Raw genomic sequence first — 16723 nt, 5'->3', positions numbered from 1 at the left:
TCACCATGTTCCATATCCTCCTCACCCAGACGTGTAAGAACACATGGGGGGAGGCTCCGTGCACCTGCCTGCTCCACCCCAGTGGACAGCCCAAGCAAAAGGCTGTTGTTATTTTAAATTTTTTTTAGTGGCCTTTTCCTTCCCTCCTATCCTGCTCCCAAACAGCACCCTCTACTAGGTCCATGTATTTGGCCAAGTGGAAGCGTTTCTCCTGCTGGTGGGCTCTGAGCAATGCTGCCCCTCTGGAGGCACCAGTGCCTACCATCTTAGACTATCTCTTGTCCTTGAAACAGCAGGGCCTAGCAGTTTCATCCATCAGAGTACACCTAGCAGGGATTTCGGCCTTCCACCCGGGCAAAAATGGGTGCTCGGTCTTCTCCAATCCCATGGTCAGCAGGTTCCTCAAGGGATTGGAATGTCTGTACCTGCAAATTCGGCATCCGGCCCTACATGGGACCTCCACCTGGTCCTATCCAGAATCCTGGGTGCCCCTTTCGAGCTGATGGCCACTTGCTCACTCCTGTACCTTTCCTGGAAAAACAGCTTTCCTCATCGCTATCACCTTGGCGAGATGTGCGTTGGAGCTTAGAGCCCTTATGTCGGACCCACAGTATACAGTGTTGCATAAGGACAAGATAGAGCTTCAACCATACCCTGCCTTCCTTCCTAAGGTGGTGTCTGCCTTCCAAGTCAACCTAGACATCTTCCTTCTGGTCTTCTATCCGAAGCTGCACGCTTCTTGATGAGAACAACAGCTGCACTCCCTAGATGTTTGCAGGGCCCTCGCCTTTTGCATCGAATGAACAAAACCTTTTAGAAGGACGACCCAGCTGTTCATAGCTGTGCCAGACCAGATGAAGGGCCGCCCGGTCTCCGCGCAGCGCATCTCGTCTTGGATCACATCTTGCATCTGTGCGTACTATGACTTGGCGGGTGTCCCAACTACGCACCTTATTGCCCACTCCACCCATGCTCAAGCTTCCTCCTCCGTCTTCCTGGCTCGTGTACCCATACGGGAGATATGTAGGGCAGCAACCTGGTCATCGGTGCATACCCTTGCTTCCCACTACGCGATTGCCCAACAGTCAAGGGGTGATGCGGCATTTGGCTCAGTGGTACTCCACTCTTCGATGTATCACTCCGACCCCACTGCCTAGGTCAGGCTTGGGAGTCCCTAATTGGAATCGATATGAGCAAGCACTCGAAGAAGAAAAGAGGTTACTCACCTTTGTAACTGTTTTTCTTCAAGATGTGTTGCTCATATCCATTCCAAATCCTCCCTCCTTCCCCTCTGTCAGAGTAGCTGGCAAGAAGAAACTGAGGGGGCACTGGGTCGACTGGGGTATATATCCGGCGCCATAAGGGCGCCACTCCAGGGGACGCCTCAGCTAACCCACCGAGTGTTACTAGGGTAAAAATCTTCCGACGATCGTGCACGCGGTGTGCGCACACCTAATTGGAATGGACGTGCGCAACACATCTCAAAGAACAACAGTTACAAAGGTGAGTGACCGTCTTTTTTTCTCAGCCTCCTTTTTAAAGGTACCTTTAGCAAATGTAATCCACTTTTTTTAAAATAGCAGTACTTTCATAATAAAAATTGTAGTCTGTATGCTATAGCACAAAGGTATTCTTATCATAATTAATATTGATTTTTGAATTTCTTAAGTTTCCATGGATGATATTCTCAGAGTAAATGCACGTGAAAGTAGGAATATAATGGTACTAGATTTCAGCAATGCAGATATACAGTAGTGAAATATGTGAACAACCAATAAAAATGACTAACTTGGAAGTGAAGTTTTTATTTATTATGAATATAGTCATGGTATATGAATGAGAGCATAACTCCTGCAGCACATAATAATTGAATGTTTTTCTCACTTCTAGTGGATCTCTTGGGGCTTTTGAAATGGCGATCTAACACTAACTTGCTGCAGCAGAATTTGAGACAGCTGATGAAAGTTGATGGTGGTGAAGTGGTTAAGGTAACAAACAAGTTAAATTTTTAAAATGAATTTGATATTTTAATTTTTGCGTCCCTCTATCTTAGGTATTTATATGACTCCCATTAATGTAGTATATGAGTGTCTTGCAATCTTTAATGTGTGTGTCTTCACAACACCCCTGTAAAGGAACTACTTTTAAATACAGATATGTAATGCACAGGTTTTTAAAATATAGATATTTTGAATACTGCAGTAAACTTGCTTTTATATGCACATTTAACTGCCAAAAGGGATTTTTATTTAAACAGTACAATCAAAACTTCTTGACTTTATTACTAAGGGAGAGTGCCTCAATCATTGTGAGATAATAAAATGCATAGCAGAAGTTCAATTCTCTAAATAAATATTAAGTGCATTTTATTATGTTTGAATGTGGAGTGCAAGTATCACATTTCAGCAAGTGGTGCTAATATTTTTTTTAATTATGTTTCCTGCTGAAGATGTAGCTGGGCCAAATAATTTACACTTGCCAAGGCCATAAGGGCATTGAGTGATTGTAGAGACCAACAGAAAGACAGGTTTATTTGTTGAAAACAGTATAGGCTTAGACTTTATTGGATACATTGTACTAAATCGAATCCAATAATGTCAGCAGAAGTAATATATCAGGAGTAGATGAACCTTAAGGGCCTTTATGCTTCTGTTAACCAAATTAAAATTCAAATAAAGTAAAAAAGCACTAATGAATGCTTCATCTTGAGGAAATTTTGCACAGCTGAGACCAGAGCCATTGTTCTTTACTGACTAAGGAAAAAATAGCCTTTTACATAGAACTTTGCAGAGTGGCCTTGTTTATTACATTTTTGGCTTATATTTCTTGATAGCCATAGCTCAGTGCTGATGCTCACTGCCAACTGATGTTATCATGGGTAATCTTCATTGTTCTCCAAATTACCTTGGAGAGAATACAGCAGGCAAATACTTGCATTCTCAGTGATTACAAAAAAATAACAGAATGTGACACAACTGAAAGTTAAAACGATATTTAGGTGAACTTCCTTTCCCTCTCCCACCACACTGCTGTTCCCTCACCTCTCCGCATACACTTTTGTAGACATTGCAGGTGAAATCTTAGCCTCACTGAAGTCCATCAAAAAGCTCCCATTATTAATAGGGACATGCATCACTTAAATTTTTGCCCATGACTGAAGAGTTCTTATTTGATACGCTAGTCTTTAGCTTAGTTCTTTGTTTAAAAGATCATTGCTGACTGTTTCTGAAGTGTGAGAAAAATTTCTTAGTAGTTTAGTCTGTATAATATTGCATATTTGTTATTCATTTCTAGTTTAACTGTTCCTTTCCCTTCCCCTCATTTGTTTTCCTTTAAACTACTTCCACTTTTCAATAACGTAATTTCTAATAATGTCTACTTGTCAAGAAAATTAAAATGTTCTGTTAATAAATGATTGATTCATAAATCTCCATCAAAATATCTTTACATACTGTACTAGTGTTCACACATCAATAGTGAATATATGAGACTTGTTTGACATTTGACTCTCATCTTACATCAGTAGTACCGATAGAATGAATGCTGTCTTCTTTCAATGGAGATTCTAATTGTAATGGAGTTCTCCATGTATTATATATATAGACAATAGTACAGAGCAGTAGTCTTTATTCAGGACATCCCTCCCTGATGAATGTGTGTTCCTGCTAGTCTCCAAAGCACTGCCACAATCTGCAGCAAGATGCTATTAGTAATTTGCTTGGGGTATGCCCACTCTCTGTGTCCTGGACAGCCTGGAATCTTTCTAGCCATCACTGGAAGTCCTCATTGCATGTGTTTCAAAACTGCTCATACAACATGAGTTCTACAAATGAAAGCAAATGTGTGTGATGCCCACATGTGCAAAAAACATCCAGTCATGGCACTTTTTCATCTCTCTGTTTTCTTTTGAATGGAGTTTAGCCATGCTATCAAACCATCATATGCTCAGAAAAACTTTACTCACTCCCACTGAAAAGTGAATATTTGAATACATACTAGTGTGAACTGCCATGTTGTTTCCCTAATTAAATGAATATGACTGCAAGACACACATTGTTCTACTAAAAATTAAAACGTGAAGTCAAAAGCTGATTTCTGCCCCAGGCTGCGTGCCCATATGAAAATGATGTTGCAAGCTCTTCCTCTTCTATGCTGTTTGCCTCCAGATTTTAGTAGCATCATATGGTGGTTACAGATTCCTGAGGATGGAAATTGGTGGCCAACAGAGGATTACAGTGGATACTAAATAAAAGTTAGCTTTTGATCATTACTCGACTCCTTTGGTTGATGGAAGTTTTCCCCCTCTCCCCTCCCAATAAAATCTCTTGACAAAACAAATAGCTTACTCCACCCCTAAACTGGAGTCCGGCTACAGGAGAAAATTGCCTACCTGTTTCAACGGAGACAAAAAGCATTTGCTGCATAAAACTACATTTCCCCCCAAAATCTGAATCTGAGTGGTGATCCATTCATGTGTTGGTCTGCCTGGGAGGAGGTGGTGTTTTCTGTCCATCTAGTAACACAAATTGCCCAGACACAGACTTATTGGTTGGTAAAACTACATGCATTTTGCAACCTGAAAAACTCCAACCCTATTTGCTATTGGCCTATGATAAGATGGAATATTAAATTATATGGTTATAGAGCGCTTTTTCCCATTGTGCTTAAATCAAGTTCCCTTTGCTAATCTGCTTTTACTTTCATGTTGTGCAGATCAGGGTGTCCTGCCAACTGTCTAGTGAAGATTCTTCCTCAGTTACAGTGATAGAGGCCTGTAGGTTTTGTTGGGGGTAGAGGGGGGAGAAGAAGGTTGTGTGTGGTATTTCCCATGCCTGCATGTATGCTATTAGTTGACTGCTGTGGGTCTGTGAGTTCATGGAGCCATAAATAGCTATGTTGTATTTTCTATTAATGTCAAGATAATTTCAAAGCATCTGAGTACTACTTGATTTATTTAGCATGAATCTGACTTGCTTGTTTGTGTTTTGTACTGAGATACATGATCGTGTCTCAAAAATTGCATGATTCTTTTTAATAACAGTATGTTAAGACTGAATTCTGAAACACTTTGTTGATATATTCACTATAAAAAGTAAAGGTTTGTGTTCAAGTACTCTCTGTGTGTGGTGGGGGTGGGGCAGTGGGATGGGGTGATAATACATTTTCTGGCCTACTCTGATATATAAATACTAAATTTTATAAATATTCACTGAAAAACAAAATGTGGAAAAATTCTTCTGTTTTCCAACTATTTTATTTTTATATTCTGTACAAAGTAAAAATAAAAATTAGTCTGTAGATCCATGTAAAATATCAATTTGGGAAATTTAATCTCAAATTTCCTGTAAAATATAGTGACTGAATATTTATCTGCAGTTCCTACAAGATACACTGGATGCACTTTTTAACATCATGATGGAGAATTCAGAGAGTGAGACGTTTGACACCCTAGTGTTTGATGCTTTGGTAAGTTGACTTGTTTGTGTATAGGTGTTTGGCTAAAATGTAAATTTTATTGATTTATAGACTTAATTATGGTGTTTTTCATAAATAATATGCATCCTATCACCTGAAAATCACACCTTTTGAAATTTGTTTTATTTGAAGTGTTTTTTTAAAACTCCCAATAGGGCTTTAATTCAAACGGGATGGAGGTTTCTGATAGATTGCATCATAGTGATTGAGGGTTCTGATACACTGAATCATAGTGATTGAAGACAAGTGTAAGGGGAGCGCTCTGCTGACAATGTCAGGGCCAGAAGAAATGGCGGAGCATGTAGTGGACCTGCTGCTGTGCTGGGACACTGGTAAAAGTATAAGAGTGGTGGTGGGGCAGAGAGAGAACCATTCCTGTGTTTGGAACAGAAAGTTGGTAAAGTAAATAGAATACAATAACTCCTCACTTAAAGTCATCCTGGTTAACATTGTTTTGTTGTTACGTTGCTGGTCAATTAGGGAACATGCTCATTTAAAGTTGCTCAGTGCTCCCTTATAACATCATTTGGCAGCCCCCTGCTTTGTTCACTGCTTGCAGAAAGAGCAGCCCTTTGCAGCTAGCTGGTGGGGGCTTGGAACCAGTGTGGACCAGCAGCCCCCACATCAGCTCCATTCTCCTAAGTTCCCTGTGCAGCAGCTGCCCAGCAGGCTATCAATTGCCAGTAGTTCAGCTGTCCCTGCCCCCACTGCCATGTGCTGCTCCTGCCCTCTGCCTTGGAGCTGCTCCCGTGAGTCTCCTGCTTGTTGTGCTGGGGAGGGGAGAAGGAGGCTAATATCAGAGTGCCCCCTGCTCCTGCCACCTGCGTATCCCATTTCCATAGAGCAGGGGGGAGACATGTTCGGGTTCAGGACAGATGGAGCTTGCAGGCAGCAACTGCTGTCTAAACTTGCTGGTCTAAAAAGGCAATGTTCTTAGAGTGGGGTCAGCATACTTAAAGAAACGAGGAGTACTTGTGGCACCTTAGAGACTAACAAATTTATTTGGGCATAAGCTTTCATGGGCTAAAACCCAGTTCATCGGATGCATGCAGTAGAAAATACAGTAGGAAGATAGATATAAACAGAGAACATGAAAAAATGGGTATTGCTATACCAACTATAATGAGACTAATTAATTAAGGTGGGCTGTTATCAGCAAGAGAAATAAAACTTTTGTATTGATAATCAGGATGACCCATTTCCAATAGTTGACAAGAAGGTATGAGTAACAGTAGGATAAAAATAGCACGGGGAAATAGTTTTACTTTGTGTAAAGACCCATCCACTCCCAGTCTTTATTCAAGCTTAATTTAATGGTGTCCAGTTTGCAAATTAATTCCAGTTCTGCAGTTTCTCGTTGGAGTCTGTTTTTGAAGTTTTTTTGTTGGAGTATTAGGACCTAATCACATCAGCCACACCATCAGAGGCTCTTACACCCGCACATCTACCAATGTGATATATGCCATCATGTGCCAGCAGTGCCCCTCTGCCATCTACATTGGCCAAACTGGACAGTCTCTACGCAAAAGAATAAATGGACACAAATCAGACGTCAAGAATTATAACATTCAAATACCAGTCGGAGAACACTTCAACCTCCCTGGTCACTCAATTACAGACCTAAAAGTTGCAATTCTCCAACAAAAAAAACTTGTGCATCTCTCTTTCTCTCTCTCTGTCTTCCATGCTGTCTCCCCTCCCTCCATTCATGCTGCCTTGTAGAGTGAGAGACTACATTAACAACGTGTTACCCCTTGAGGGCTCAGCCGAATGCTAGTTCATCATTTAGCAGTAAGGCATTCCCTGGGAAATATCCCACCCTCTGACTCTACCACCTCAACCAAGCTTCACAACCTCATTGCTGAGTACAGTATTAAATTGTTTGTTTAAAACTTATACTGTGTGTGTGTGTGTGTGTATATATATATATATATAGTCTTTTCTGGTGAAAAATTTTTCCCTGGAACCTTCCTCCCTTCTCCTCCATTTATATTAATTCTTAGGGGGAAATCGGATTTGCTTAACATTGTTTCACTTGAAGTCACATTTTTAGGAACATAACTACAATGTTAAGCAAGGAGTTACTGTAGTAGGATTGTTGTTTTTTACTAAGGTCAGTCTGTGACTGTATGTTGCTATTGTGACTCATTGGAAATGATTCAACAGATTAGCTCCTGAGAATATAGAAATTCAAAGATTTTGTGGATAATGGAATAATTATACTAATTTAACAGGTATTTATCATTGGACTGATTGCTGACAGAAAATTTCAGCATTTTAATCCTGTCTTGGAAACCTACATTAAGAAACATTTCAGTGCTACTTTAGCCTACACGTAAGTTTTTAAAAATATTTTTCTAATGAAAAAATTGTTATATAGCATATCTCCAGATGGTATTCACATTTCCTTTTGCATGATTTAAATAGATAGGTTTTTTTTGTTTTTGAGTAGGAGATATTCCTGCTTTCCTTTTTCAAATCTGAATTAATAGTAACAGTGCTGTCAATCCTGAGGCCTGAAGCCCGGAGTTCCTCCTTTTAATGAGATGGTGATTTGAACTATTTCAGGCATGTTTATGGAGAAATGTATAATAAATAAAACATGACAACTGCCAATTATACTTGTGCAAGGAATAATAAATATTAAAAAATTTAAAATCCATCTTGCTTACAGTGTAAAATTGGTGTTCTGCTTATCTTCTATTATGTGTACACCCTTGTCATCTTTAAGCAAAAACAAAACCACACAAAACAAAAACAAGCCCCCTCAACTTTCTTTTGCTATTTGCTACTTCAGACTGTTCTTGTTGGATACAAAAACAGTAATCGATAGCTTTGCCTGGCAACTTTATCTTCCTCAGAATGGAGTTTGGGAGCCAACTTACCTTTATGATCTATGTGGGAAGAAAATGCATAGTGTGTGTTCACTTATGTGATAAGGACAATATTATGTCGTCTTTAGCTTCAGTAGGTTATATGTGTTTTAAAAATATCACTTATTGTATGTTTAAAATAAATCTAAAGATAGTGATTTTAAAACTAGGAGTTGTCTATATTCCAGTTTAAAAAGTGATTTCCAGTCAGGAAAAGTGAGGCTATAGAAGTGGTAATTTTGTTAGTCCGTAGAAGCAAAATTTTAAAAATCCCAAAGTTGGAGACGAAGTCATTTTTTTATGTCAACTGCTACTGTCTATAATTTTGAAACGGCAAGTTTTACAGGATCTATTTTGTCACTGCTCCAAAGTAAAGCCATATGCAAGGATGCTAGATACAGCCCTGCAGGGGCTATTAATTTAGATAGTATAATTAAATTTAGAAATCCACTCACAAATACTTATAATTCTTTGTATTTGCATAGTGCCTTTCACCTGAACATCTCAAGATTCAAAGGACTTTGTAAATATTAAGCCTGCTAATTCTCCTATGAAATACATGATGCTGTGCTCATTTTGTAGGCAGGTAAAGTGTGCAACAGAGAGGTTAAGGGAATTCCCCAGAGTCACAGCTAGTCACTGGTAAGAACAAGAATTGAATGAAGAGTCCTTACTCTCACATAATAAAATGCTTTCATGTTATCTGCACTAGCTGTGGCTAACATTGTGAAATTCTTCAGGAAGCAAAATTCTTAATTGGAAAAAGTACAAGTAACCTGTATTTTTTTTTTAATAGAAAGCTAACTAAAGTTTTAAGAAATTACGTGGATAATGCTGAGAAACCTGGCGTAACTGATCAACTTTTTAAAGCCATGAAAGCTCTGGAATACATCTTCAAATTTATTGTACGGTCCAGAATATTGTTCAATCAGTAAGTATTAACAATTTAAAAAAAACACCTCGGGATTCATATTTTTTCCTTTCTTAACTATGATTTTTCTCTTTTTATTTAAAAATTACAATTGACATTAGAGAAGTTTGTGATGAGTTCTAGCTTTTTTTTATTTACTGTAAAAGTTATGCCTACTAGTAGACTGGTGTGAAACAAAGCATTTTTCATAAGGGCACTGGTTGTTTAAAGGTAAGAAATACTGTGCAGTAAATAGAATATAATTTATTTCTTCATAAAGCACTTGTTTACTCTGCACAAATTTGGCTTATCCCCAACTTATAAGAAAATGTAACTGAGGCATTAGACAGAAGGAATAAGATTGAGGGTGCTTAAACTTTGTGAGGTGTGATGGTTTTATGGACATATTGCTACTGTTTATTTTATGGTCACACTACTTCTGGTTTTATAGCTTGTCCCTTGTCCCCTTAATCCCTTCCCAGCTACCAAACCCTAACTACACCTGTGATTCAGCATCCTTCTCTCAGCTGCCTTGCAAACGTAAACAGTGACTATATGTGGGCATATTTAAGCATGGACCTCACAGTGGGAGTGATACCTCATGTTTAGAAAGGGCACATAAGTGCTTCCATTGTTGCTCATAGCTTTCTGAATGTTGTAGGAGTCTGAAAACAGAAGGTTAGCATGGGAACGCAGCCTTAACTATGGCAGTTACTCTTGCTGTAATTAGACTATTTGATGATGTAGTGGGTTGTAACAACTTTATTAGCATGGGTTTAGAATGACTGTGTTATTTACAAGTAACAAACTAATGAGTTATGCTGCTCATCCCAAACAATTCCAGTCAACCTTTTAAACCATACTATATTAGTTTGAATTCTGCATATGTTACCAGGAACACTATTTTAGAAATATTTTGAGTGTCTTACATTTATTAATATTTAAATTCTTTCATTCTCATGGCTAGGATTCCTTAGTTTTTAATCAACCTGTACAAACAGAGGGTAGAAAAAAGTGAAAACTAACAATCACACCAGGTAGCACAGTGATATATAATAGTGTCATGGTTTTGTGATCCAATAGCTCAAAACGAATACTGTGCATGCCATTGGAAATCTGTGAAACTCTCATTGGCAATGGCATCAAGACAACAGTTATCCAAATATTGCTACCAGTGGGATGCAGCTCAATAACCACCACTGGTCTGGTACTGACTTTTGCTGGTTCCTTGCCTCAGTTTACTGTAACTTTTTCACCTGGTTGGAAGATACTCAGCCTTTTGAAGGGAGGCAGAAGGAAACTTTTCTCTCTGGGCCGCATCATTAAGGGCTGATTAAAATCAATGCATTTATTAAAAAAAATAAAATAAAAATACATTGTCTTTTCAAAAAACCTATTTGAAATTATGGTAACCTTTGTTAAGGCTTCAACTTTCTATAATTTTTAAAAATCATTTAGATAAAAAAAAAACAGTAATATTCAAGCAGTATGTTTACTGCTGAAGTTTTAAAGAAAGTCAAACCAATGAACTGTGGGAAGTCACCGGCTAAGCACCTGGAACCAGAGTTTAACATGCCACTCTGATAGCACTGGCTTTTTCTCCAGATGCAGAGAGAGAATTTTTTTCATTTCAGTTCAGTGACTGGTTCATTCAAAGCTGAGAAATTGATTGATGGATTGGGAGTTGGAAAAAGCAGAAAAGCTTGATTTCCTCTTTTAATCTATGAATAAAAATGAGATGTGAGGAGATAAGATCTACTTTTTCTAAAATCTTGAAGGACATGGTGACCAGAAGCAATCAAGTTAATTCCCTAGCAGATAATATTCAATTTGTTTAAAATGTTAGTTTTTAATACAAAACAAGTTAACTTTGATAAACTTTTCATCTTGTGCATCTAGCACATTTAAGGAAGTTTTATTTAACTACTCAAAACAAATTTAATAGGCTGTTTCTGTGCATTTTAATTGAATTCCAATTTCTAACCAAATGTAGCTTGAGCAGTAAATCATGATTAAAAAGTTAATCTAGTCAATAAAAAATGCATCATTCACCATTTCTAACACAATAAAAAAGTAAAATTTAAGGACCTGAATAAACATACTTAAAAATCTATAATTACTTAAATGTGTATGTATAGATATAGTGTATCTTCATGGCTTGCAAAAAGTTGTACTAAGTGATACGAATCAATGAGAATGAACTTTTATTTAGGAAAATAACTTAAAAATACAGATAAGCCTCATGGTTAAAATTCTTAATTTCCATCAAGGTTTTCTGTTTGTTGATGTTAAATCATGATTAAAATTGATTTAAATCATGATTTTAAATCATGATGTAAATCACTTCGATATCATAATGATCTGCATGCCACTCTGGGTCCTCTTTAGGGTAGTCTTCTTCCCTGGGACCTCTACAGATGGCTTTATGCTCATTCCAAGTCCTGCATGGAGGGAGGGAAGAGAGTCTGCAAAATGTCCCCCCTCAAATCTAATGCAATTTATGACAAAACGTTAGCATATTCACAGAGACCCCCACTTATCCAAGAGGTTCCCATAAACTCCCATGGTCAAAGGAGTTGGAGGGAGCCTCTGTGGATGACCATGGCCTCCTGCAGATACGGAGGATATCTGTGAGGTTTGGGGCTGGGTTTTCCTGCAGGGGGTACCAAACCCTTCTCACTCTCTTCCTCCAGCGGATTGATATGGAGCTTCTTCATGAGCAAATCCTTGAGGAGATTTCTTTGCAAAAACTCCTGTGACTTTAATATGGGAGGGGAGAGTTTCAGCCTTTCTAACAGGCTGTATTCCAGTTTGTTTAATTTTCTGTGACTTGAATAGGTAACTTTGTTGCCATGCTTGAAGTCAATATTCACCAATAAAGCTAAGTACAGTCATTTTCCAGCAAATTAAAAGTTATCATAGAATTGCATACACCAAATATACAAACCTATAAATAAGAAGTTCATTATGTATTTGTCTTAACCTTTAATGTAACCCTTTTGATATTTCTTAGAGGATGTAACAAGGTTATTACAAGGGATTTATGAAGAGTTCTGAAGTTAACAACGTCACCAAATTATTTTTTTTATAAATTAGGCAATGTAATTTCTTTCGATAATATTCTTGCTGTGAGATTTATAAGGTACTGACTGTCACTTATTCTGTTTCTGTTGTTACAAATCATTTTACAAGAAAAAAAAAATTATCTCTCACTGCAGATGAGATTTACAGAAAAAAATGATCCCTTGGTGTTTGCCGTTGGATTTCCCGGTGCTAAGCACTAATTCAAAATGCATTAGCACTGGGAAATCGCAAGTCTGAATGATAAGGGTTTAATCAGAGAAGCTACTAAATTGAAATGATACAACAATTGGTTCTTTGTTCCAAAGCTGAAACCCTGGCTAATATGTGGTGATTATTTAGAACTATTAAAACTATGGCATAAGGGGCTGTCCTTAAAAGAAATGGTCTCTGTGCTAGTGTTTTAGTGTGAAACACTTAGCAAGCAAATAGTCTCTGTTCTAAAGAAAAAGCTTTTTAAAAAGGCGTTTTTATTACACATAATAACTTCTGAAATAAATAATTTATTATTGAACATGCTGACTGTGTTTGGTACTGCATAACAAACACACACACACGTGCCCTCCATATGCCAAGCTTGCTATAATCTTATATAAACCCTGATCCAGCTGAAGTCATTGGGAATTGCAGGTGCTCAGGACTTACTGAAGCACAATGATTTTTTTTCCCTTGTCTTAACCAGCTTCGCATATCTATAAAATGTCTTGATGGATACTGACTGTCAGGCTTTACAGTTCCTTTCATTGGGGGAACATTGCAATGTCTTAGTTTATTCCTAAAATATAATTTTAATAATCTGTCCTGCATGGCCTACAATTCTAGTTAGGAAGAAAAGTTCTTGTAGCAAAACAGTACAGTTTAATTCCTTTTTTTTAAATAATTTTCTCTAGTGTACTACTTTAATAGCTTTTTGTTTTGTATTTATGGCTCCCAAGGAATATGCATTTTGTGCTAGAAATAATAGACATTAATTTTTAGTGTAAAGTAGCAAGAACATCATATTCTTTTTCATACACCACTTTTAAAAAAACAAATCCCTGTTCCTCATTTGGAATTTGTAATATAGATTCTCCATAGTGAGTTTTAAATAAATCTTATATGATGTTTTCAAGTATGAAGAAATCAGACTAAGGTTTAAATGTGTAAAATGCGTAACCTATAACGCTCCCATTGCCCTAGAAAAGCAAAACCGTATGCTGAAGTTAGAAGTGTCTCTTCTGACTCAATTTAATCAACAGGTAAAGCAGAGGGTAATAAAAGGGAAGTGCCCAAATATTGATAGGCAACAGGTTTAGAGCAAACAAAAGGAAGTATGTGGAATTCTTTGCCAGCAGGTGTTGTTAAGGCCAAGACTATAACAGCGTTCAAAAAAAGAACTAAATAAGATCATAGAAAATAGGTCCATCAATGGCTATTAGCCTGGATGGGCAGGTTTGGTGTCCCTAGTCTCTGTTTGCCAGAAGCTGGGAATGGGCGACAGGGGATGGGTCACTTGATGATTACCTGTTCTGTTCATTCCCTTTGGGGCAACTGGCATTGACCACTGTCGGAAGACAGGATACTGGGCTAGATGGACCTTTGATCTGAACCAGTATGGCCGTTCTTATGATAGTTACTGTTACAGATCATGAAGACATACAACAAAGGGGCACTTCAGCACTTGGTGTAAATAGAACAGGGGTCGGCAACCCTTCAGAAGTGGTGTGCCGAGTCTTCATTTATTCACTCGGATTTAAGGTTTCGTGTGCCAGTAATACATTTTAACTTTTTTGAAGGTGTCTTTCTATAAGTCTATAATATATAACTAAACTATTGTTGTATGTAAAGTAAATAAGGTTTTTAAAATGTTTAAGAAGCTTCATTTAAAATTAAATTAAAATGCAGAGCCCCCCAGATTGGTGGCCAGGACCCAGGTGTGTGAGTGCCACTGAAAATCAGCTCGCGTGCCGCTTTCGGCACGCATGCCATAGGTTGCCTACCCCTGAAATAGAATATAGCAAGATTGAGAAAGAGGCCAGAGACTAAATGTCTCAAATAGGCCCATAGCCAATCAAAAACTGAATGTATAGTGCATGGGAAACATTTCTGGTGCTTCCCACACTCATTTTTATAAATACTACAATTTAGACTTGACAAAGATGTTATGGTTTCGTGGCCTTCTGCCCTTCTGTCTTCTATATACCATGCACCCTTAACTATCGTTTCCCTCTCTGGCGAATATTAAACCTGTCTAGTCATATGTTCTTTAATTGAAGCTCATTAAATGGGAAGAGCTTTCAGAAGTCTATTGACTGCATCCCTGCTAAATGTGAGATGTGGATATTCTCACAGAACAAACAGTATGTTGTAAATTTCTACAGGAACTTTGTTCATCGTAATGGTGCTGTCCTTTTAGACATAGACAGAAGGATTCCTCATCTCACCCTTCCCACTACAGTCTAGGCAAAGTCCATGTTGATTTAAAATAGAAAGGAGATTCTGGAATTGAGTCACTTTTTTGCCATATTTTGAGATTGTACCAAATTCTCTAGCTGGGTTACATCCTTTTTGCACCACTGAAGTGGCACAGAGGAGTTGTGATCTGGCCTCAAGCACCAGCAGAGGTCCTCTGGCATGGGAGGAATGCTCTGCTGATGTATCTGCTCTGCAGCATGGCCCCTGTGACTTAGTTCTGTTGCAATAGTTAAGCCTGTAAATTTACTCTAGTTATATACTCATCTATAAACAGTATGTGGAAGTTCATAAACATCACAAAAATCTATAACAAATGTTAATAAATACTAAAAAAATAAAACAAAAAAACCCCTGAATTAGTCCAAACCACTACTAATATAACTCAAAAACTATATTAAGGTCATGCTGAATAAATAAAAAGCAAGTCCAAAAATTAATAAACCAAAATGTAGTGTGTTAAATATTAAACCTAATTAATAGACAAAATAATAAGGGATGGACTATTCTCCCATCACTTCCTTTTTAAGTCCTTAACCCACCCCATCTTTTATTTAAAAAAAAAAAAAAAAAAAGATGGGAGACTATCGGAGCGAGCCTCATCATTATGGTTACCACTCCCACCGTCTCCGAAGACCCCAGACCTTCTTTTTCCTAATCCTGAAAAATGTCCTGACCAAACTGGGCCAAAAAAAGAGAGAACCAAATAACATCTGCTGAATCCCAAACACCACCTAAAAGAAAATGAAATCAAACTTTATCAGCAGCACAACAGCTCCAGCCCATCTCAACTAGCTTCTTTTTTCGTCCAAAAAACAATTACTAACATCTTTAATACCATCTAAAAGACTGTTGACAGGAAGTTCTAAAAAGAGTTCTAAAAACTCTCTCCAGTTAAAAAGAAAAGGAATGTTGTTAAAATAAATGCCATATTTAATACTTTACCTGTCAAATATTGGAACTGGTTTTCTTTATCTTTATCTTCAATAAGAAGGCTGTTTCATGGTGTGTTTGCCGTAATACTAAGAAGGCTAAATTTTGTGTACAGCAAATCTTGTTTAACACTGTTGAGTTTTAGACAGTAACTGTTATGTTAACTTAGCCTATATATTCCATGACAATTAATACAAACTCCCCTCTTCCTACGCAGCAGGTTTGCTGGTGGTGGAAAGGGGGTTGCCACAGTAATTCTCCTTGCATAGCGTCTATTAAGAACCTTACGACAGTGGCAGAATTTAAAGATGACTAGCACCACTTGTAAGTTAGGCTGGGTGAGGTCCTGAGAATCAGTGAGCTGGAACTGGCTTCCTGGCATGCTCTTCCCACCTCCTTGCCTACTCCTAGGCTGAGTGAAGGAGTGAATCTACTCATTATTTTGCAGTTTTGTGGAGTTCGGTGATGATGAGGTGGATTGATTGTGTCTCAGTGACTTAGGATTCAGTGTTAAATCTCCACCTATTTGATGTTTTACCAGGGGAAGCTTTAAATTAGTAATTATCCATTTTAGGTTGGTGACTTCAATGAATTTCCTTTTGGTTAATGCTTTGTTCAATACCATTCTGTGGAAAAACACTTCTGCTTGATTGATAAAAGTTGTGGAATTTAAGAAACCCTTTTATTTTAAATGTCTTGAGTAATACATGGCATTGTCAGTTGTCATTTGAACAAAAAATGACTGCTTTGGGAACAGTTTCCTTTGCTTTATACAGTATTTCCAGGGTTTTTTTTCCCTTGTGGCTTATGCTTATATTACACAAGCAATTATTTGTTTCTCAGACTTTATGAAAACAAAGGAGAAGCAGACTTCATGGAATCCTTGCTTCAGCTATTTAAGTCTATCAATGAGATGATGAGTAGCGTCTCTGATCAAACTGTGATGGTAAAGGTAGGTGTTTCAAAGAAAAATGTCTTGGCTTTGCATTTGTATATGATA

The 16723-nt window shown here is 37.8% G+C and overlaps 1 protein-coding gene across 3 annotated transcripts in view; it reads left to right on the top strand.

Moving 5' to 3' along the window:
- DOCK1 (dedicator of cytokinesis 1) overlaps positions 1 to 16723 on the top strand; it is a 570673-nt gene that overhangs the window by 98018 nt on the left and 455932 nt on the right. For all 3 annotated transcript variants that reach the window (XM_032801591.2, XM_032801590.2, XM_075072746.1), the window contains exons 19-23: positions 1891 to 1988; positions 5377 to 5466; positions 7710 to 7810; positions 9145 to 9279; positions 16567 to 16675. In XM_032801591.2, coding sequence (XP_032657482.1) covers positions 1891 to 1988; positions 5377 to 5466; positions 7710 to 7810; positions 9145 to 9279; positions 16567 to 16675 — 533 coding nt within the window. The remainder of the gene's footprint in view (positions 1 to 1890; positions 1989 to 5376; positions 5467 to 7709; positions 7811 to 9144; positions 9280 to 16566; positions 16676 to 16723) is intronic.

Source organism: Chelonoidis abingdonii, chromosome 15, assembly GCF_003597395.2.
Source record: "Chelonoidis abingdonii isolate Lonesome George chromosome 15, CheloAbing_2.0, whole genome shotgun sequence".
NCBI lineage: Eukaryota > Metazoa > Chordata > Testudines > Testudinidae > Chelonoidis > Chelonoidis abingdonii.
The sequence above is the reverse complement of the archived record's forward strand: the minus strand, read 5'-3'. Positions and strand labels throughout refer to the sequence as shown.